Genomic DNA, 24,908 nt, shown 5'->3' on the forward strand with positions numbered 1-24,908 from the left:
CTTTTATCTTTTAGCAGGATGGTCCTTAACCTCCACGTGTTTGAGGTCCTTCCAAACTTCTTGTTGTGATTTAGTTCTAATTTCAAGGCATTATGGTCTGAGAATATGCAGGGGATGATCCCAATCTTTTGGTATCAGTTCAGACCCGATTTGTGACCCAGTATGTGGTCTATTCTGGAGAAAGTCCATGTGCACTCGAGGAAGAATGTGTATTCCTTTGAGTTTGGATGTAAAGTTCTGTAAATATCTGTGAAATCCATCTGATCCAGGGTATCATTTAAAGCTCTCGTTTCTTTGGAGATGTTGTGTTTTAAAACCTCTTGAGGGTAGAAAGTGCTAGATTGAAGTCACCAAGTATAAATGTATTATTGTCTAAGTATGTCTTAACTTTGGTTATTAAATGATTGATATATTTGGCAGCTCCCACATTCGGGGCATATACATTGAGGATTGTTAAGTCCTCTTGTTGGATAGATCCTTTAAGTATGAGATAGTGTCCCTCTTCATCTCTCACTACAGTCTTCGGGGTAAATTTTAGTTGATCTGATATAAGGATGACTACCCCTGCTTTCTTTTGAGGACCATTTGAATGGTAAATGGTTCTCCAACCTTTTATTTTCAGGTTGTAGATGTCCTTCTGTCTAAAATGAGTCTCTTGTAGACAGCAAATAGATGGGTCCTGTTTTTTTATCCAGTCTGAAATCCTGCGTCTTTTGATGGGGTCATTAAGCCCGTTCACATTCAGAGTTACTATTGACAGATATGAGTTTAGTGTCATCATGATATCTATTCAGTCCTTGTTTTTGTGGATTGTTGCACTGAACTTCTTCTTAAAGGGGAATTTTAAGAGTTCCCCTTAAAATTTCTTGCAGAGCTGGTTTGGAGGTCACATATTCTTTCAGTTCCTGCCTGTCTTGGAAGCTCTTTATCTCTCCTTCCATTGTGAATGAGAGCCTTGCTGGATAAAGTATTCTTGGTTGCATGTTCTTCTCATTTGGGACCCTGAATGTATCCTGCCAGCCCTTTCTGGCCTGCCAGGTCTCTGTGGAGAGGTCTGCTGTTACCCTAATATTCCTCCCCATAAAAGTCAGGGCTTTCTTGTCTCTTGCTGCTTTAAGGATCTTCTCTTTATCTTTGGAATTTGCAAGCTTCACTATTAAATGTCGAGGTGTTGAACGGTTTTTATTGATTTTCTGGGGGGATCTCTCTATTTCCTGGATCTGAATGCCTGTTTCCCTTCCCAGATTAGGAAAGTTTTCAGCTAGGATTTGTTCAAATACATATTCTGACCCTCTGTCCCTTTGGGCACCCTCGGGAACCCCAATTAAACGTAGGTTTTTCTTCCTCGGGCTGTCACTTATTTCCCTTAATCTATCCTCATGGCCTTTTAATTGTTTGTCTCTTTTTTCCTCCGTTTCCCTCTTTGCTATCAACTTGTCTTCTATGTCACTCACTCGTTCTTCCACCTCGTTAACCCTCATCGTTAGGACTTCTAGTTTGGATTGCATCTCATTCAATTGATCTTTAATTTCTGCCTGATTAGATCTAAATTTTGCAGTCTTGAAGTTTCTTGAGTCCTTTTTGCTTTTTTCTAGAGCCACCAGTCACTTTATAATAGTGCTTCTGAATTGGCTTTCTGACATTGAATTGTAATCTACATTTTGTAACTCTGTGGAAGAGAGGACCATTCGTGATTCTTTCTTTTGAGGTGAAGTTTTCCTTCTAGTCATTTTGCTCAGTGCAGAGTGGCCAAAAACGAGTTGTATTGGGAAAAGGAGAGAAAGAAGGAAAGAAAAGAGAAAAAGAAAAAAGAAAAAAGGAAGAAAAAAAGAGAAGAAAAAGAGAAAGAAAAGAAAGAAAGGAAAGAAAAGGGTGGGGGAAGCAAACAAATAAAAAAAAAAGCCACGGGGGAGTATCTTCTGTTTCTGTATACTTTAAGTCCCTTGACTTCCCCTGGAACTTGTCCCTCTAGCTGGTCTTCTGGGGGAGGGGCCTGTTCTGCTGATTTTCAGGTGTCAGCACTTGGGGGAGCTGCTCTGCCCCTGCCTGGTGCAGGGCTCAGTGGGGGCTGTTCACCCCGTGAGGCCCCAGGAGGAACAACCGCAGTGGCGGGGCCAGCTCTGCAGCCCTGGAGTCAGCTCCTGCAGGAACTCCGGAGCTCTCCGTCTGCAGGGCCTGGAGGCTCCGGGGCGGGGCCGCTGATCTGCTCAGCTGGGGCAGGAGCGTCCTCGCTGTCCTGGGCCCTCCCGGCCTCTGCCTGTCCCGGGGGAGGCCGGATCCTGGGCTGTGTCCAGGCGCCCTGTGCTCCTGGGCCTGCGCTGTTGGATTCGCGCTCCCGCCCCGCAGCCCCCTCCGCGGAGTCGCCCCCGAGGCCCCCCCGAGCTGCTCCCGCCCCGCAGCCCCCTCCGCGGAGCCGCCCCCGAGCCCCCCCGAGCTGCTCCGGGTCCCCCCGTGCGCGCTGCAGCCCTTAGGGAGCTCGGCGCACTCTCCCGGGGCGCAGGTGCCTGTTAGTGTCCCCGGGAGCCCGAGGGCATCCCCGCCCTCCTGGGTCCTGCTCCACCTCCCTGGAGCCCCTTTCCCCCGGGAAGGTTGGTGCAGCTCCTGCTCCTCCGGGACGGGGCTCTCCTGTCCTGGGGACACTCGCCCCGGCCTCAGCCCGGCTCCTCGCGGGGCCCCTCCCCCTTGGAGGCCTTTTGTGTCTTTCTTTTTCCCCATCTTCCTACCTTGATAGAAGCGCAAACTCTTCTCCCTGTAGCGTTCCAGCTGGTCTCTCTTTAAATCTCAGGCCGAATTCGTAGATTTTCAGGATGATTTGAAGGTTATCTAGGCAATCTGGTGGGGACAGGTGACTTGGGGACCCTACTCTTCAGCCATCTTGCCCCTCCTCGATAATTAGTTTTCAGATATTTTTTTTCTTCCAGTGTTTTTGTATTTTCCCCTCAAATGATTTCTTCCTTTGCTCTAATATTCATAATTATTTCTTGTCTAGATGTACCAAATAAATCAAAGTTTATTTATCCATACATCTACTGAAGGGATCTTGTTATTTTTTGTTTGTCTGATGCAAACTTGCAAACCCTGATTTCCCTTTAACATATTGTATGCATTGCAACCAGAGGAGTTTTTCTGTTTTTAATTTTATTTTTTTATTAAATTCAATTTGCCAAGGTGTAGTATAACTCCCAGTGCTCATCATATGCTCTCCTTACCAGCCCAAATGTGGAAGGAGCCATGATGTCCTTCAACAGAGGAAAAGATAAAGAATTTTGGTGTTATATATATGCCATAATATATTATATATATATATATATATATATATAGAGAGAGAGAGAGAGAGAGAGAGAGAGAGAGAGAGAAAGAGAGAGAAAGAAAGAGAGAAAGAGAGAGACAATGGAAAATTACTCCTCCATCAGAAAAGATGAATACCTACAATTTAATTCGACATGGATGGAACTGGAGGGTCTTATGAGTGAAATAAGTGAATCAGAAAAAAGATAATTTTCATATGGTTTTACTCACATGCAGTTATTTTTCTCTATGCTAAAAGCCTTCTATGACTACTTGTTACTGGATGAAAATGCAGGCTGATGCCTGGAAATACTTTTAGGAGTTATATCTGAAATTAGGAATGGTAATTTTTAATATTAAACTTCAGCAAGGGGGTGAGGAAGGTATTACTGTGCTTACTATCGTCATGGCAATGACTGACTCTTTGAATATACAGATGAGTAGTTCCTCTCCTTATTTAGAAGCGAAGCATCCTTTGTACTAAAATCCCTAATTCATTTCAAAAGTATGCAAATGCAAGGTGTCTTTGTTCCTCCTCTTCTGTCAGAAAGCCACATCTTCTTGTGTGGTGCCAGGTCTCAGAGACATGGTGAAGGTTGGAGTAACCCGACTAAGACATATTGGGCACTTGGTCACCAGGGCTACTTTGAACTACAGTCAAGTGGATATCGTTGCCATCAATGACACCTTCATTGACCTCAACCACATGATCTACATGTCCCAGTATGATTCCACCCATAGCAATAGCAATGCCACAGTCAAGACTGGGAATAAGAAAATTGTAATCAATTGAAAGCCCGTCTCCATCTAACCTGCCAACATTAAATGGGGTGGTACGCTGCTGAATTCACTTCACTACCATGGAGAAGGCTGGGGCTCATGTGAAGCGTGGCACCAAGAGTGTCATCTTCTCCGCCCATCATTCTTCTGATTCCTTCGTGTTTGTGATGGTTGTGAAGCATGGGAAGTATGACAATTTCCTCCAGAATGTCAGAAATACCTCCAATTACTTGGCTCCTCTGGTTAAGGTCGTTCATGACCACTTTGGCAGCATGAAGGGACTCACGACCACAATCCATGTCATCATTGCCACCCAGAAACCATAGCCGGCCCTCCTGGGAGGACATGGTGTGGTAGCTGAGGAGCTGCCCAAAATATCATCCCCACTTCTACTGGCACTGTCAAAACTGTGGGCAGGGTCATCTCTAGCCAAATGGGAAGTTCACTGGCATGGTCTTTCATGTCTCTACCCTCAATGGGTCAGTGATGCAGCTAACTTGCTGCCTGGAGAAAGCTGCTAAAAGTTATGACATCAGGAAAGTGTTGAAGTAGGCAACACAGAGCACCCTCAAGAATATCCTAGGCTGCACTGAGAACCTGGTTGTCTCCTGTGACTTTAACAGTGACACCCACTCTTCTACTTTTGATGCTGGGGCTGGCATTGCCCTCAACGGTGACTTTACCAAGCTCATTTCCTTGTGCCATAGTGAATTTGGCTACAGCAACATGCTATTGGACATTATGGCCCACATGGCCTCCAAAGAGTAAGGACCCCCTGGACCACCAGCCCCACTGACATCATAAGAAAAGGTGATAGACCCTCAGCTGCTGGAAAGTCCTTTCCCGAACTCATCCCCCAACACACTGAGAATCTCCTGACCCCTACATGGTTTCTATTGAGACCCCTTGCAGACGGAGTGGGGCTCAGGGAGACTTATCCTGTCTTGTACCATCAATAAAGTATGCTGTACTCTGACAGAAACACATGTGTGCAAGTACAGATACTGCTCTCAAATATTATATAAAGCTTTAATTCAAGTTCTATAATGTTTGGGATTCTATACACACAAACACAAATATATGTGTGTATGGATTTGTATATGTTATATGCATATTCTTAAATACAAATATGTATCGGGTGCCTGTGTGGCTCAGTTGGTTAAGTGTCTGTCTTTGGTTCAGGTCATAGTCCTGGGGTCCTGGGATCAAGCCCTGCATTGGGCTACTTGGTGAGTGCGGAGTTTGCTTCTCCCTCTAGTTCTGCCCATTGGTCCTTTTTGAAAATTTTCAAAGTAAATTGTTGTTAAACAATTAAAGACTGTAGAATATTAAAGACTCTAGAAGTGGAATGCCAGTGAAACCACAGAAGACATAAATATGGTTGTGGATCTATATCTTCTGGAAAATGGAAACTAACAAGGCACATAGCAGTGAGAATGGCACCTTAGGAATCTGGAGAGAAAGATGGTACTAAAAATGGTTTATTTTTATTATTGCCAGAGCCAACTGCTTATTCATCCATTCAGTCATTTATTTGTTTGCGAAAGCCATAGTCTATTAGATTGTGGACTCTGGTAACATGGTTAATGATACAACCTTTTGCCTCATTCAGGTTGTATATTACTCTCAACTGGGAATACTTGCCCCTCATTAAAAATGCTACAAATCAATAGATCACTCAGCTATGTAATCAGTGGATTACTTAAAATAATATTATTAATGCTTATTTATAATCTGCTTAGTACTTTAAAAAAAGGAAATGTATTTTTGAAATATTAGTGTGAGCGTGAAATATGAGCAGAAATACTTTTTCAAAGCCTCTAAAACCATGACCTCCAACATATATCTCATACTTTTCTTACCAAAATTACATTTGCAGTAAAAAATTCTTTATTTCATAACACTGTAAAATAATATTTCAATTTAAGCATTTACTATTTTTTGGAAATATTTATAGGGATTTTCACATCCTACTGACAATGTGAATGTTAGAATCAATTTCCTCAGGGAAGTTTTTGTCAATCAAGAGGATCAACTTTCCTTTACCCTCTTATTTCCCTTTCTCTATCCTGTCTTCCTACATGGCAGTCTATCATATATACCACACACATACAGTATATGTTCATTTAGTTAACATTTGCATATTCTTTTCCACATTCCTGATTTTCACTTTTGCTCTTCTGCTTACTTGATACAGCCTTACAAAAACAAACCTTCATTGTTTCATTTCTTTACAAATTACTCCATTGATAAATGTATAATCAAAGAAGATTATTTACCTGTCCCTTCATGGTTTCATTGTATTAAATCTGCTTGAAAAAAGTGTAACATTCCATGAACGCAAAATGATAAGAAACAGGTGAGTGCTCATGGAGGAATCTTGTCTATGAGCAACCAGAAGAGTCTGCACTGAGAGACTATGGATGCTACCACAGTAGCATCTAGTTAGACTCCTAACTATTGTCCTAAGACAAAAAATTTGGTTTAGTGATTCATTGCTGCTGAGGGGCTCCCTGACTACAGGAACCAGATGTTACACATTTTTTATGTTACCTGCAGGAGTCACTCTCCTGAGTAAGGGTGAGGGAGGCAAGACCTCTGTGAAAGAGTCAATGGAAAGATAAAGACAGTATGGAGATTTGCTGATAAAGGAAAGCTAATAAGTCATGTGTCATCATTTCCAAGATACTCTCTGAAGTCTGCATCTCATAGCATTCTAGATTCTTTGTCATTTTTCTTCATGTCAGTAGAAAAGACCATGTTTAACAATTGAAATTATCTGAGTATAAAAATGAATTTTCTCAGAGTAGCTTATTTTTCCTTTATAGACCATGGTTTTCCTTTTAAAAACATGATTGGCAAAATAGGAAAATCTACAGCAAAAGATTTTCTTTTCTTGGTGACAGGAGAAATCTTAGAGATATTACTTAAGATACACAGTTTTACTTATAACATATAAAATAAATTTCATATTTGTGGTTTCAGGTAGGCTTCTTATAGTACAGCAATTTGAATTTTTTGTATGAATTTATCAGCTACCTTGCTTTGATATGAGAAACAATAAAGGTTATTGACATCTAAAATTTAGTTACATGGGTGAAGACTGGCCATTTTCTATATAGCTTAAAATAGATAAGACCTGACTTTCAGCTAATAAGAAAAAGAGACATTAATGATATAGAAGAATGTTTAAGCGAAAGAACGAAATGAAGGGTTTCAAGAATTTACATAGTAAAATCCAAAGATTTCCATTCTGCTTTGTTTTCAGGGTATGTATACATTTTTGCATAATGACATTCATTTATATGAAGAAAAGACCATTCTGTGGACCATGTTCTTGAAGGCTTGCTTCACCTGCTGGTTTCTTAATGTATATATGAAAGGATTCAAGAGAGGAGTCACTGAGGTAATGATCACAGCTACTCCTTTGTTTAAACTCACCCTTTCCTTTGCAGAAGGCTTAATGTACATGAAGATGCAGCTTCCATAAGAGAGGGAGACTACTATCATGTGGGAGGAACACGTGGAAAAGGCTTTTTTCCTTTGACTCCTGGAAGGAATTCTCAGAATTGTGCGGATGATGTATATGTAGGAGAGCATAACTAGGGTTAAGGTGACCATAAGTGTTACCACCGCTAAAATAAATGCCATGAGTTCTAGAAAGTGAGTGTTTGTGCAAGAAAGCTGTAGAATTGGAGAAGAGTCACAGATAAAATGGTCAATTATATTGGAGGCACAGAAATCCAACTTCAGCGCCAGAATTACTGGTGGAAAGATGATCAGGAATCCTGCAAGCCATGAGCTAAAGACAAGAAGGATGCAGACTCTGCTGCTCATGATGGTCATGTAATGCAGAGGTTTGCAGATGGCCACGTAGCGGTCATAGGACATGGCAGTCAGGAGGTAAAACTCTGTCGCCCCCAATAAGATGAAGAAAAATACCTGAGCCAGACAGTCATTGTAGGAAATGGTTCTGTCTCCCGTCACAACAGTGACAAGGAATCTGGGAATTGCAACAGAGGTGAATGACATTTCTAGGAATGAGAAGTTTCGAAGGAAGAAATACATTGGAGTCTTCAGGTGGGGATCTGTTAGGGTGAGGATGATAATGACCAGGTTCCCAGTCACACTGAACATGTAGGTAACAAGAAGAAATATGAAAAGTACAACCTGCCACTTTGGGTCATCGGTCAACCCGAGAAGAATAAACTCTGTTACCTTTGTGTGATTTCTCATGATTTTCCTCCTTTATGATGGTATTCTCTGTTTTAGCTGAAAATAGATGCAAAAAAATGAGACGGAAAAGAAACTGGGACACGCACAAGCATGCACACACACTTTTCAAAAATCATTGCTGTCTTTTGCTTTAAGGGAAAAGTAGTTTTGTACTAAAAAGAGACAAAATACTTCTAAATTTATTTATGGTATCATATGTTGGTTCATTGTTTCTGTATTTCTTTAATTGTATTTTCACATATCTCATTATAAATCTATCTTCTGAATATTTCAGGATATTCGTGAAAACACACAAACGGAGATTAAAACCTCTGAGACCCAAACCTCCTTTAGTAAATCCATGAGCTTGCTCCTAGCATCCCATAATACTCTTTGAAGGTACTTTTTGCTGTTGCTTTCCTCTTCAGATATTTACTTTTCTCTTTTGGCCAAATATTTCTTTCTCTTTCCCTATTCAAACTTCTACAATCTACAGGACCGCTACGTAGGCACCCGGTAAAGTGCCCTGATGACAGTATACAGACACAGGTAATCTAATTCCAAGGGCTATGCCCTAAGATGTTCCTGCGTTAATGACTAATCTGTTCTAATAGTCTCTTCTAAGATTGTTAATATGTTTTTCTTATGTATATTTTTACTTATCGCTTTATCTATCATGACACTCTCCTATATAAAGCAGTATTTTTATTTTAAGTCCTAATTTTGTTTTTATAGACTCTTAATGTTCTTCCTTATTTCTCAAATAACTCAGGTACTTCTTTGCACATTACCCTTTCTTTCTTGAGGGATGATAAAAGGGAATAGTTAACATTCAAGCTATGTTTTGGGAGGCCAAAGCTACTATTATTTTTTATTTTCTTTTTGGCTCTAACACAGCCCTGGGTGTTGTTCAGGATTTGTTTGTTTTTCCTGTTTAATGTTATTATTTGCCATAAAAGCTTTAGATGTGCTGTCATCTAAGACCATTTTTAAACATACTTTATCCAGACAGCCTGGCTAAGGCTGAAATGTCTCCGTTGTTTTCTCTGTCCTTCAGCAGTTTCAGAGCTTTCATAAGGAATAATATTTTCTGAGGATTAGCCAAGTAATTTAATATGTTACTGAACTTACTAAAATCTTTTACCTGCCTCATTGCCGCATGGAATGATTCTTACTTTCCATCATCTTTGTCTACCTCTTTGTGGTCATCAGATATGGGTCTTTTTGCCTTCTGCCTTTATATGATGGAAGCTAACCTTTACTAAGTATAAAGTCACACTGTGTCAAACGAAAACATAAAGATATCTCTTCAGTGTTAAGATATATCACTTAGATTGTTTGGAATCTTTCACAAAAATAATACAGTTTGTGTCCTGAAATTGATATTTAAACGATTATTAAAAGGTATCTAAGCATATGTCAAAAAGATTGAAGTAGTTTAAATTTTTTCTTCATTTATATATTCCATGTAAATTATGTGGTTCAGTTTTATTCATATATAGCATTGTGCATAATTAGGAATATTTATATAAAACATAAACATATAATATATAAGCAAAAATATATTGCTCTAAGAAACTGTTAAGGACATACTTACTTGAGGGTAGATATGCCTGGTTTAGTCAATGCTGTTTCCTTGATTTATTTAAACATAAATGCTTGGGATTTTTCAAAAGCCTTTGCAATCTGTTTCTTCTCTGTCATTTTATGTCTCTAACCAAATACCCAAAATATTGATCATCAAAAATAATTCCAAGAGGTCCTCTACTCGTTTATAAAAAGGTTTTTAATCCATTTCTGTCCATCAACCCAAATTTCTCTAAGGATCTGAGGTCTAGCATACCCTAACTATTGTCATTTTAAAAAGTATTTTATTGATATTTAAAATGAAATAAGCTATAGTTGAAACAAAAGCTAACATATTGTCTTTCCAAGCTTAGTAGACAGAATGATGTGATCTTAGTGATGTTATTCAGGCTAGGCCTAATTTTATCTGCTCCATTAACAATGGACTCAAGGGGGTTAGGTGAATGAATAAACAGAAGGTACTTTGGTGACTGGCATTCTCAGGACACGGACCTTAAACTATAGCCCAAATTAGTACACAATTTAGAATAGAATAATTAGGTGAGAGTGGCCCAAAATTAGAATAGAAAAATATATAGAATCATTTAAACTTTTTCTTCTGGGATTTTACTTATTCATTCATGAGAGACACAGAGAGAGGCAGAGACACAGGCAGAGGGAGAAGCAGGCTCCCTGTGTGGACACGATGTGGGACTCGATCCAGGACCTGGGGTCATGACCTGGGATAAAGGCAGATGCTCAACTACTGGCCACCCAAGTGCTCCTAGAATCATTTACAGTTTTTTAATATTTTGTAAATTCACAAAAAGAAACTTAGTAATGGGGTAATAGAGGTTAGCAATATCTGAAGGGCAACACACCAAGTTGTGATCAGTGCGTGTTTCTCCAATCTTAGGGAAAATATTAAGAATTCACCATGATGATTTAGACTAAGGCTGAGGTCTCTATCATTCTACACCATAAGAGATGTGAGGCTTGCGTTTATGGTTTCACATTTTTCTACTGAATGATGATAAAGGAAACTTGATCATGATTAGAATTATTGCTATTTACTCATCAATTAATTACTTCAAAAATCTTTTAATTTTAATTATTTACTTTTCAACAACTACTTTTTTTTAATTTTTAAAAATGATTTTATTTATTTATTCATGAGAGACACATAGAGAAGCAGAGACACATGCAGAAGGAGAAGCGGCCTCCCCAGAGGGAGCCTGATGCAGGATTCAATCCAAGGACCCTACAATTATGACCTGAGCTGAAGGCAAATGCTCAAACACCCAGGTGCCCCACAATAAATATTTTTTAGGTGCTTATTAGGTGTTGGGCTCAAACTTAGGTTATGAGAATACAGAGATGATAAAGACAACTTTTTGCATGATTTTCACTTACAGGAAAATGTGAGATTTATTTCTGAAATTGCTGATTCTGTATTTCATGTCCAACTGAAGCAATATCCCACCCTCCCACATGTATCATCTTATTTCTCACTGCACTGATCTGAAATCACATGCATAATATCTGTTTTATATAAATCATTTTAGACTTATATTTAGTTGCTACTTAATCAAGGAATTACATAAGATATAGAAATAGATTAAATTAAATGAAATTTGGGATTATTTAATGACCTTAAAATGATAGATCCTGTCTGAACAAAGATATTAAGATATTTTTACTGTTTCTTTGGGTGACATGAAGTTACTCAAGTACATGACTACATAATGCAGAGTGCACTGGGGGAGATTTTTAAAACACAGCAGCTAATTGGAGACCCTACTCTTCCGCCATAGTGAAAGGGAATATAAGGGAAGGGAGAAGAAATGTGTGGGAAATATCAGAAAGGGAGACAGAATGTAAAGACTGCTAACTCTGGGAAACGAACTAGGGGTGGTAGAAGGGGAGGAGGGCGGGGGGGTGGAAGTGAATGGGTGACAGGCACTGGGGGTTATTCTGTATGTTGGTAAATTGAACACCAATAAAAATAAATTAAAAAATAATAATAAAAAAATAAATAAATAAAAAATTTTAAAAATTAAAAAAATAAAACACAGCAGCTATTTTAAACTAACAGTGTATTAGTCTATTAATGATAAAAGTCAATAATTTGAATAATGTGCCATAAACAGACTCATGTTGCATTACAAACATTGTTGCAATTCTATTTTAATGATGTTTGTATGTAGGCCAAAATATTAGTTAAACTAATACCTTATGTGAACCTGTTATTTAACAAAGATGCATGAAAAATTGGTTTAATGTATACAACATCATTCTAACTTGATTATGTAGGGGAGGAAAGAAAATTTCCCCTCTATTCTTCTAAGTTCTTGACTGAAACCATCTTCTATAATAAAAGACAGATAAATAAGAGAAAAAGAAAACAAGTTTTTTGGGATTCTGTTGTTGCTTTTAAGAAAGTGCACGTGCACATATGTGGGGATCAGAAGGGAGGGTCAGAGAGACAGGGAGAGAGAGAGAACCTCAAGCAGGCTCCATGCCCAGCATGCAGCTACAGCCCCACACATAACTGGATCTTAAGACCCTGAGATCATGACCTGAGGTGAAATCAAGGGTGGGATGCTTAACAAACTGAGCCACAATAGGCGTCCCAACCTCTGTAGCCTAGAAATATCAGAAAGAAGAAAACATTAGGTACGTCATGAATGCATAAAATATATGTAGATACTAGTCTATTGTATCATTTCCTATTGTTAAAGATACACAAACATACTGTAAAAAGTTAAAATTTTTTCCTTTGCTCATTTGTTTTGTCCACAGGAGTGAAATCTTTTGGTATTTGTCTTTCCCTGACTGAGTTAGAATGGAGATGGGTGGAGAATGGATTAAATAAGTGATTAAATAGGAGATTAAGGAGTGTATTTGTTGTGATGAGCACCGGGTGGTGTATGGAGGTATTGAAGCACTATATTGTACACCTGGAACTAATATTACACTGCATATTAACTCAGAATTTATATAATAACATTTAAAATTTATCAAAACTTACACAAACACTTGCAGAATATAGTGGCACCATTCAAAATAGAGGGGAATGTAAACATGTAATGATGCAGTATTAAATCCCAACTGTGTAAGATGAACTGTGGGTCATACTCTATATCACTGTATGTCATACTGGGCTCTGATAATGTTTCTTGCCACCTCCTGTTGCTATTGTGTTGTGCTCCAGTTGTATCTGCTTATAAGGCCATGTGACCCTAATATCTCAGTGGGAGCTGTTCATCTGTCCTGAAAATTGCTTATCACTGTAAAAAAGTGAAATCTTGCAGTTCTTGAGTACTTCTCATCCTGTTTGGTGCAGTACCATAAACCCTGAATAACACTATGGAATGCACATTAAGTGCCGCTGGTGATGCTGGGAATGCTCCTAAGAAGCTGGGAGAAGTCATGCCATTACAAGAAAAACTTGGATTGCTTGATGTGTACTATAGATTGAGTCTGCATTAAAACATTAATGTTTCTGAATATATCTGTATAAATATTATTTTTCTATGAAGTTAAGTTTCTATGAAGTTATGCATAAATAGAGACGGGATTTTAAAGATTATTATTTAATTAATTATTTAAGAGAGATGGCACACATGAGTGGGGTGATGGGCAGAGGGGGAAGGAGAGGAAGAGGGAAAGACCCTAAGCAGGCTCCATGCCAAGTGCAGAGCATAATGCGGGGCTCAATCTTATGACCCCAAGGTCGTGACCTAAGCAGAAACGAAGAGTCAGTTGGTTGACTGAGAGAGCCATCCAGGTGCCCCAGAGACTGGTTTCAAATTTAATTATTAACTATTTATTAATTTTATCTTTCATTTGCATTATTTTTTTATCATTCATTTTCTATGACATGAACGTAACAGATTCAAAACTAAAGAAAAAATTTTACCTGTTTTTCCTGAAAATATCTGAAGTCAGACTCCCATGAAGACATATAATAAGCTTTTCCCAAAGCACAAATTTTGATTAAGTTCTTCAGCTATATAGTAGGATACGACCTCATCTACTCATTTGGTTTCAGAAACATCGATATGAAGCTTTCACCTCTGTATGGGATTTAGTTTGGGGAAGAGAGCCTTCAAAATTTCATGGCTGGTGTAGTAGTAAAAAAATGGGGAAAAAGGATGAATCTTGGAGTGATTTTTAAGTAATAAAAAAATTTTAATTGATGAAATTTAAAATAAATAATGGAGAAAGTTTAAATATCACCAATTTAGGTCTTCTTTAGAAAACAGAATCTAGGGATGCCTTGGTGTCTCAGTGGTTTGGAACCTGCTTTCTGCCCAGGACAAGATCCTGGAGACACGGGATTGAGTCCCACGTCGGGTTCCCTGCGTGGAGCCTGCTTCTGCCTCTGCCTGTGTCTCTGCCTCTCTCTGTGTGTCTCTCATGAATAAATAAATAAAATCTTAAAAAAAGAAAACAGAATCTATCTTTCCAGCTCTGAAAAACTTAACTCTTAGAAATAAATAGTGTGTAAACTATTAACACCACTGTAGTTAATACAAATTGTATATATGGATCAAGTTAAACCCTAGGAGTATACTAAATGACCAAATTAACTTAATCTTCTGGAAATCTCTTAGTGCAAGATCCTTAGCTTTTATAGAGTTACTACCACATGTCACTATATTAAATCTTCCCTTGCACGTAGCATAAACATATTCTGTCCATGATAATAAGCTCTACACATGAAGTTATCTTTAGAATTTAATGCTAAGAAAACTTTGCTTTTTTGATGTGTTGGTATAACATTTTTTCTCCAAGAATACAAAAAATTAAAATAATGCAAAGACTACTTTCCTGTTCAACCTTGACTGTCATACCTTCAAGGAGCGTATTTGAAACTAAACCATAGAAAAGATTCTAAGTAACCTATATAAAGTTTATACTTTCATTAGTTTTGTATAATATTGTCATTTTTATTTTGCTGATTATAAACATCAATAGTTGTTTATTGGTTGAAACGGTTGTTTGAAGCCACAATTCCTGGATTAGAATTTGGGCTCCTCCCTTTATATTAAATTGCTCTGTTTTATCATCTCTACAATGATACAAATGGTACATAAGCGGTAGAGGTCAGTTGGTAAAATTGATTTGAGAAACAAATAATGCAGTCTGTGTAAAAATGCCTAGAAAAGTGTTTGACACTAATTTTGTGAAAATATCTTTCACTATTTTTGTTGCAAGTTACTCGATATTATTTTAGAATAAGCAGATAGAAATTCATTCAATCAATAAACAAAGAATGAGCATCCATAATGCACCCTGATTGGAATAAATGCTATAAGGCCTTATAGAGAAATTCATTCCATCTTAAGACAGCAGAAAATCCAGCTGGAAATGTCAAATGATATGCATGAGATAATGAAAATATACTTAGACACTACAATATATGAGGATAACTATAATTATATTGAAAAAGCATGTGAAGAAATGGTGCCAAAATTGGCAACTATAGCAAACAATGGTATAACTTGGACAGATATGAATTGAATCTTATATGTTGGTAGGATTTAGAACTAGACTCAAGGAGAGAAAATTGAGGATAATTCACATCAGTGTGCTAACCCTAGACAGAGCAAGGTGAATGGATGCAAAGTGAGGCAGCCCATCAATTTCATGAGGTCATAGTTTGGAGAGTAGTAGAAAGCCTAATTTGCTAAATATAAATTGAGAACTTAAAAAATCTCTTAGAAAAGAATGACATGGCAATGCCTGCGTGGCTCAGCAGGTTGACATTCAACACTTGATTATGGCTAGGGTCATGATCTCAGTATTATGGGATAAGGTCCCATGTCAGGCTCCATGCTCAGCTCTCCACGGAGTCCGCTTGAGGTTCTCTCTTCTTCAGCCTCTACCCCCACTCACACTGTCTCTCAAAATAAATAAGTACAATCATTTTTCTTAAGAAAAGAATGACACAAGTAAAATCGTGTTTTAGAAAACATAAATCTGGAAACTTGAAAATATGAACGCTGAGAAGATAATCATATAGGATTTAAAAATTTATATTCATTGAGATGAGACGCTCTAAGTTTGATCACTGTAGCCATGAAAAGAAAGAAAAACAGGATAAATGTGAGAATTATTTCAAGTACTATGTTAAAAGTATTATCTTATAGAGGAAAAAAGGTTATTAGAGAAATTTGATAACTAAAAATGGAGCTGATTAAAAGTTGTCACTATTAGTGACAGGAAGGAGCTATGATGCAGGAGTAGTAGGAGGAGCCTAGGCTTGCCTGATCCCCTGCACAGCTAGGTAAAATCAGGTCATTCTGAATACCCTAGAACTAGATCTGAAAGCTGATTGAACAAGTTGCACAACTCAAAGGAGAGAAGAGGCCACATTGTGTAAGGTAGGAGGTGCAGAGATATGATGTTGGGGAGAAGTGGATCACAATCATACGGAGGTAGGGAGCCTAGGTCATGGAGAGTAGTGAAGGGGGGAGAGAGAGGGAGAGAGAGGGAGAGAGAGAGGGAGAAGGAGGGAGAGAGGGAGGGAGGGAGAGGGAGAGGGAGACGGAGAGGGAGAGGGAGAGGGAGATTGTTTGAGATTATGAGATTGCATAAGCATAAACAGAACACTTCCCCAAAGACATTGACTGGGAAAACAGGAGGAGCTGACTTTTGTGAGTTTTGTTACCAGTAGAGCTCAGACTGGAGTTTAGAGTTCCATAGTGTGGTTAGTATAGAGCCCTGAGGGCACTGCAGTGCTGTAGAGAACGTGGGCAGATAGCATGAGGCAAAGGCATGATCTGAGGATCATCTGGGACATACCAGGAATGACCTTTCCCCCTTTTGGAGTGCACTTAAGGGAGGTGGCATTGCCTCCCTGGGGGGACAAAGGAGCTGGCAAGCTCCACTGCCCCTTAGCATAAAATGTAGTAAGCAGGACAACATCAATAGCAGCAGCCTAAACTGCTCACACCAAACCCCCTTCCTGGTGCTTTGCTGGTGTTGCTTTTCTCACACAAGTCTGCCTGAGAACCAGTTCAGTGGCCCCCTTTCCAGAAGACCGGCATAAACTCCCATACACACCATGTCTACTGACCATAGAGTTCTATAAAGCTTCAGTTCTAGTGGAAATAGCACGAGGTCTCTCGAACAAGCAGGCTAGAGCATATCTAGTTAAAATTCACTGCACTCTTGTCAAAGTGCAAACACTCCTCACTACAGGCAAGGATACACTCTGCAGAAGACTGATCTGAGGAATAGAGCAGCCAAAACACAGTAGCTATCTGCATGTAGCATACACCAGAAACATTTCCTGAAGCACCAGGCCCTGGACATCATATGATGACCTCATCTTCAGAAAGCCATTACTCTCAGGAGTAGGAAACATAGCAGATTTTCCTAACACAGAAAAGAAGACAGAAACCTAGACAAAATGCGAATATGGAGGAATACATCCCAGAAGAAAGAACAAGAAAAGGTCACAGAGTTTAAAACAGATACAAGAATAGGCCTCATCCAGAATTTAAAGCTACAATCATAAGCATACTACCTGGGCACAAGAAAAGCTTAGAAGACACCTGGGAATCCCTTACCATAGAGATAAAAGAGCTAAAACCAAATTAGATTGAAATGAAAAATGCAATAACTGACATTCAACACCAACTGGATGTAATGATAACAAGGATGGAGAATCAGAAGAATGAATAAGTGAAATAGAAGATTAAATTATGGAAAATTATGAAGCTGCATGAAAGGGGGAAAGAAAAATCTAGGATCACAAAAGTAGACTTAGGGAACTCAGTGACTCCATAAAACAAAACACTGGTATCATAGAGTGTAATAGAAGAGAGGTAAAAGGGGGCAGAAGGCTTACTGGAGAAAATTATAGCTGAAAAACTCCCTAATCTGTGGAAAGAACTACATCCAATTCCAACAAAAGCAGGCCAACACCAAGAATTATCATAGTAAAATTTACAAAATACAGAGATAAGGAAAGAATCCTGAAAGAACAAAGGAAAAGTCCCTAAGGGACAAGGGAAGACAAAGAAGATTAGGAGCAGATCTCTCAGAAACTTGGCAGGCCAGAAGAATGTAGCATGAAATATCAATGTGCTGCATGGGGAAAATATGGAGCTAAGAGTACTCTATCCCGTAAGACTGTCATTCAGAATAGAGGGAGACATAAAGATTTCCCCAAACAGACAAAGACTAAAAGAGTTCATGACCACTAAACCAGACCTAAAATATATAAAAAGGAATTCTTTGAGTGATGGCTCAGTCAATTAAGTGTCTGTTTTTGGCTCTGATCCTGGTCTCAGGATCCTGGGATCAAGCCTTCCATTAGGCTCCCTACTGAGCAGGAAACCTGCTTCTCCAGATGCCTCTGCCCCTACCTCCCTGCTCATGCTCTCTTTCTCACAAATAAATATATAAAATGTTTTTTTAAATAAAGAAGCAAATGATATAGAAACAAAAAGAATCCCAAGTACATAAAAAAAAAGAATCCCAAGTAAAACAGGTCAATGAAAACAGGAGCTGGTTCTTTGAAAAAATAAATAAAATTGATAAACCCCTAGCCAAAGTTATCAAGAATAAAAAAAGACTCAAATAAATAAATCACAACAAATAGCTCAGACATGCAAATAATTATGAGAGAATATTATGAAAAATTATATGCCAAAAAGCTGGACAATCTGGAAGGAATGGATAAATTCCTAGAAATATACAAACTACCAAAACTGAAAGAGAAAGAAATATGAAACTTGAACAGACCCATACCAGCAAAGAAACCAGCAAAGAAATTGAATCAGTGATCAAAACTCTGCCAACAAAAAAAAGTCCAGCAACAGATGGCTTCAAAGGGAAATTCTCCCAAACATTTAAAGAAACCCTAATACTTATTCTTCTTAAACTGTTCCATAAAATAGAAATGGAAGGAAAATGTCCAAACTCATTCTAGGAGGCAAGCATTACTGTGATTCCAAAATAAGACAAAAACTTCACTAAAAAGGAGAATTACTGGCCAATCTCCCTGATGAACATGAATGCAATAATTCTCACCAAAATACTAGCAAATCAAATCCAACAGTACATTGAAAGAATCATACACCACAATCAAGTGCAATGGGTTGCAAGAGTGGTTCAATATTTGCAAATTAATCAGTGTAATACATCATATTAATGAAAGAAAGGATAAGAACCATATGATCCTCTCAATAGATGCAGAAAAACATTCGACAAATACAACATGATATTGATAAAAACTCTCAACAAAGTAGGGATAGAGGAACATCCTCTATCAACATCGTAAAGGCCATATGTGAAAGGCCCACAGCTAATATCATCTCCAATGGAGAAAAACTGAGAGCTTTGCTTCTACAGTTAGGAACAAGACAGGGATGCCCACTCTCATCATTGTTATTTATCATAGCACAGAAAGTGCTACCTCAGCAATCAGACAACAAAAAGAAATAAAAGGCATCTAAATTGGCATGGAAGAAGCAAAACCTTCACTATTTACAGACAATATGATATTCTAAGTAGAAAACCCAAAGGATTTTACCAAAAAATTGCCAGGACTGATACATGAACTCAGCAAAGTCACAGGATACAAATCAATGTACAGAAATCTGTTGAATTTCTATATACCAGTAACAAGCAGTGGAAACAGAAATAAAGGAATTGATCACATTTATAATTGCACCAAAAACCAAGAGACACCTAGGAATAAACTTAACCAAAGGAGTAAAAGATCTGTAATGTGAAAACTATAAAACTCTTGTGAAAGAAACAAAAGATGACACAAAGAAATGGAAATGCATTCCATCCTTATGGATTGGAAGAACAAATATTGTTAAAATGTCTATATTACCAGAGCAATCTACACATTTAATGCAATCCCTGTTAAAATACCACCAGTATTTTTCACAGAGCTAGAAAAACAATACTAAAATTTGTATGGAACAAGAAAAGACCTCGAATAGCCAAAGTAATGTTGAAGAAAATAAAAGTTGATGGCATCACATTTCCAGATTTCAAGTTTTATTACAAAGTTGTAGTGATGAATATGGGTTAGGGTTAGGATGCAACAAATTCATCAATGGAGCAGAATAGAAAATCCAGACATAGACCCATAACTATGTGGTCTACTAATCTTAGACAAAGTAAGAAAGAATATCTAATGGAAAAAAGACAGTTCTTCAACAAATGGTATTTGGAAAACCAGAAAGCGACATGCTGACATATGAAATCACTTTCTTACATCATACACAAAACTAAATCCAAAATGGATGAAAGACTTTATGTAGGACAGGAATCCAGCAAAATCCTAGAGGAGAATACAAGCAACCATCTCTGTGACCTCAGTTGCAGCAGCTTCTTACTGGTCATGTTTCCAGAGGCAAGGGGAACAAAAGCAAGAATGAACCATTGGGACTTCATCAAAATAAACAGGTTCTGCACAGTGAAGGAAATAATCAACGAAACTAGAAGGCAACCTAGGGAATGAGAAAATATATTTGCAAATGACATCTCTGATAAGGGGTTAGTATCCAAAGTCTGTAAAGAATTCATCAAACTGAAGACCCAGAAAATAAATATTCCAGTTTAAAATGGGCAGAAGATATGAATAGACATTTTTCCAAAGAAGACATATAATTTCTCTCATGTGGAATTTAAGAAACAAAAACAAATGAACATGAGGGACAGAAAAGAGAAAGGCAAATCATAAAACAGACTTAACTATAGAGCACAAACTAAGAATTGCTGGAGGGGAGGTCGGTGGGATGATGGGCTAATGGGTGATGAGCATTAAATTAAGCAGGGCACTTGTGATGAGCACTGGGTGTTGTATGTAACAGAAATCACTAAATTCTACAACTGAAACTAATATTACACTCCATGTTAACTAACTAGAATTTAAATAAAAGGTTTACTATACAAAAAAATTAAAAATAGAACACAGACAGAAGAGAACCAATATATGAATCTATGCAAAAGCAAAACAAAATAAGTGAACAAAATAAACACGGGGAAAAAAGGAAATGCAGATAGCAGATGTGTGTGTGCGCGTGCACAGGAGCCTGCACATACGTTTTTGTTGGGTAAGAAGCAGGCGGCTAGACCTCTGTGTTTAATAATTGGGACTGTAAGCATGTAAGAGTCACATATTTTCATCTTTTGTACAAGTAGGTGTTTGACTCATCCCTAATGTTTCCATTGATGTGATTTGTTGGTTTCAGTCTATGCAATCTAATTTTTTTTCATGATTTTTCTCATCCATCATGCCATCATGTCAATGCTATGGCTTACACTGATTAAAAAAACTCATTACTTTGGGGGTTAGTAATTAATCTTTGTGTTTCCTTTTGTTTTTAATGACCATTTGTATGCCATTAAGTTAGGGTTGAAGGAGGGGTTGGCCTGAGTTTGCTTGACGTCCTTTGGACATGCAAATAGGCAATTATATATACAATGTTCATATTAAAGATGGCTTTTTCCATAATGGTGGTAAATGAACACATGAAGGGAAGAGTTTCGAAGTATTCATGATGAAGTTAACAAATAATTTCAGTATAGGAGTGAAAATAAAGAGATAAAACAGATTTCCAGGTAAAAGAATAAAAAAGGATGAGTGACAGTAAGGATTCCTGAAACTCCAAGGTCTATTCAATCATATTGAAGGTGAGTGTAAGTTGAAGGAGATGAGGGGGTAGGACCTGAGGCTGGAAATACACATAAGGAAGCCATTATAAAAACTTAAGCATGAAGCTAGATTGTGAAAAATTCATTTAGTCTTCTGGGTTCTCTGCTTTTAAGTAGAATTATAATATTCAACTTACACATATGAACAGTTTTTGAGATGACAACTGAGCCTATCCATAGATATACGGACTAAAACAGACAGGGTTATTTTATTATCAGCTTTGTAGTTATGTATACATATGACAAGGTTTGGAATATATCTGATCATTTGTTCTGATATCTTCTTAGATTTCACAAAGTAATATGGTGATTCCAGAATCAGGAAAAGTCAAGTGAAACTCTTTTAGATTAAGGTAATATTAATTCAGAAGATTATTATATACTGTTTTTATTTTAATGAGATTAGAAAAAAAGATTTTATTTACTTATTCATGAGAGACACAGAGAGGCAGCGACACAGGCAGAGGGAGAAGCAGGCTCCATGCAGGGAACCAGACGCGGGACTCCATCCCCGGACCCGTGGTCATGCTCTGGGGCAAAAGCAGCGCTAAACTGGGAACCACCCAGGGATCCCAGCCACCCAGGCGTCTCTCAATGAGATTTTTTAAGAGTCTTTGTGAAAAATGTCTTGATTTACAGTGATTTAACAAGTGTACATTTTAAAAATAAATTAATGGATCTTCATAAACCTGGAGGGGGACTTTACTAAGCAATCTTGAATATGTTTTTTGTCCAAAAACTGTGTCCGCGAAAACTTAGAAGGCTATGTGATATAACTGCTGTATGTCTAAAAGCATGAAGAGCTCACTAATAGCAGAGATCTACAAATGTATTTGAACTGATTTTTACAACTAAGAATCTAGGAAAATGTAAAAAGAGGCTCAGTATAGAATACTGCAACCTGGGAAGGAATAGTGTAGCAGCTAGAAGAAGATGTAGGAAAATCCACAGCACAAGAACAGGGAGCATGTGGATTAGGATCAACCCACATAAGGCCAAAACAGATCAAAGTAAAACAAAAGGTTTCTTTTGACTGCAAGATTAATATGAGGCAACATGAAAAAAAAAAAAAAAAAAACCTTTCAGTCATACATGCCTTTGAAAAAGTATAAATCACTAGTATCTATGGAGTGATATTGCAAAGGGATAGGCTGTAGGCAGCCTCATGTCAAAGGCTGGCAATGGATTGTTTGAGAGAGATACTGGCAAGATCGAATCACTTTAATTTCTGTCAAAAGGAGATCTTAATAAAAAATAAGGACATTGTATCCAGAAATGAGCCAACTATGCGGCAATAGCATATTTGTCTTTTTAGAATTTGAAAGACTCATTTAAAGGATCAAGTAGAGCTATTCAGAGTCTTATTTGAGATTTGGGTAAGGTTCAGCCCGTCAGGTTGATAGAGTTACCGAGAAGCAAGCATTAGCTTACTATAAAGAAAAACACCTTCTAACAAAAAGTCTTACGCAAAATAACTTTGTAATTGTCCTTAGAGTATTGACAAGGGAAGAAATAAGAGGGAGCGTTTGTTTGTGGTGTAGTCCTCATGGGATGACCCTGGCTCTGGCTCTTTGTATGAAAGTATAATTGACTTATTTTCAGTCCTCAGAGGGACTTCTTCCTCCAAACTTCTGAAAAACTTTATGCTGCAATTGTCTGAAATAGTTTCATTAGGATTAGGAAAAAAAAACTATGACTCTCATGGATTCTGGCTGCTGCTATTTCTATAGATCATCAGGGACTTGAAGGTCTTCTTAGTCATCTTAAATTTCCATTTTGCTCCCATTTCTTTCAAATGTTGCAAAACTTGTCAGCATAGAGGCAGAAATGTTCACGTAGTTTGATTTCATAGATCCATTGGCACTTATTTTAATTTTGGTGTAAAACTATCTGTAATACTCTAAGGGAACCAAGGAGGATCCTGGTTCATTGTCTTCACTCAGTATTCAGGAAAACAGATACAAAGTTGTCAAATAAAATCATATTAAAGAAAGAGAATAAATAAATAAAATCTTTAAAAAAAAAAAAAAAATAAAGAAAGAGAAAACGTTAATAATAGGTAGTTAAAATTATAGACCTGTAGGCAAAGCCATTAACAAAGAGGTTATTATTAAGGAGGTTATTATTAATGTGCTTAAGGAGGTTATTATTTTATCAGGGATTAAACACTGTTTGGGATGTTTAATTCTGGATTTGTCATTGATAGTTTTTATTTTTTAAGATATATTTGTGGTGCTTAAGGAGGTTATTATTTTATCAGGGATTAAACACTGTTTGGGATGTTTAATTCTGGATTTGTCATTGATAGTTTTTATTTTTTAAGATATATTTTCTTTCCTAGCCTGAAACAAAAAAGAATTTGGATCTCTGCAATTTTGCATGAAAAAGTCACAAGATAGAAAAGAAATAGAAGTTCAGGTAAGAATAATTTAAAAACTATCACATGTATTTTAGTCATATAATAATACATCCAAGGACATTTCCTACATGTCTAAAAGACATTTTTCTTGCATCCCAAAATGTGGTATATCATAAATTAAAGATTACCAAGATGATAATAAATCTCAGTAATTCATATTCCATTGCTTGAAGGCAGATTATGGCTAAATCAGATTGAGAATATAATGCATTTTTTTTCCATTTAGTTTTTTTCCCCATTCCAGTTAGTTAACATACAGTGTAATATTAATTTCAGGTTTATAGTATAGTAGTTTAACAATTTCATACATCACCCAATGATGTATCACAGTGAATGCCCTCCTTAATCTCCATCACCGATATAACCCATCCCCCCACTTATTTCTCCTTTGATAACCAGCAGTTTGTTCTCGATAGTTGTGAGTCTGTTTCTTGGTTTGCCTCCCTCTCTCTATTTTTCCCCCTTTGCTCATTTACTTTGTTTCTTAAATTCCACATGTGAGTAAAATTATATAGTATTTTTCTTTCTCTGACTTATTTCTCTTAGAATTATACTCTCTAGCTCTACCCATGTTGTTGCAAATGGCAAGATTTCAGTCTTTTTATGGCTGAGCAATATTCCACTAATACATATAGACATATAGATATACACATACTTAACACGTCCTTATCCATCTGTCAGTTGATGAACACTTGGGCTGCTTCACAAAGTGGGAAAGAATATCCAACGGTAAAAAGACAGCCTCTTCAACAAATGGTGTTGGGAAAACTGGACAGCAGGAAGCAAAAGAAAGAAACTGAGCCACTTCCTTATGACATACTCAAAAATAAATTCAAAATGGATTAAAGACCAAAATGTGGGACAGAAAACCATCAAAATACCACATTAATTTCAGCCTACAGTTATGATCATTTGGGATGTTCTGTATTCACAGTTTCTCAGGAGA

At 37.6% G+C, this 24,908-nt stretch overlaps 1 protein-coding gene and 1 pseudogene across 1 annotated transcript; one reads left to right on the top strand and one right to left on the bottom strand.

The window, feature by feature from the left end:
* The first annotated feature begins 3,874 nt into the window (after positions 1–3,874).
* On the top strand, positions 3,875–4,836 carry LOC119866662 (annotated as a pseudogene).
* Positions 4,837–7,365: 2,529 nt separating this feature from the next.
* OR6C75C (olfactory receptor family 6 subfamily C member 75C) lies at positions 7,366–8,304 on the bottom strand. The gene is given in 1 exon segment (NM_001389064.1): positions 7,366–8,304. A coding segment is annotated over 1 exon segment (939 nt).
* Positions 8,305–24,908: the final 16,604 nt, after the last annotated feature.

Source organism: Canis lupus, chromosome 29, assembly GCF_011100685.1.
Source record: "Canis lupus familiaris isolate Mischka breed German Shepherd chromosome 29, alternate assembly UU_Cfam_GSD_1.0, whole genome shotgun sequence".
NCBI lineage: Eukaryota > Metazoa > Chordata > Mammalia > Carnivora > Canidae > Canis > Canis lupus.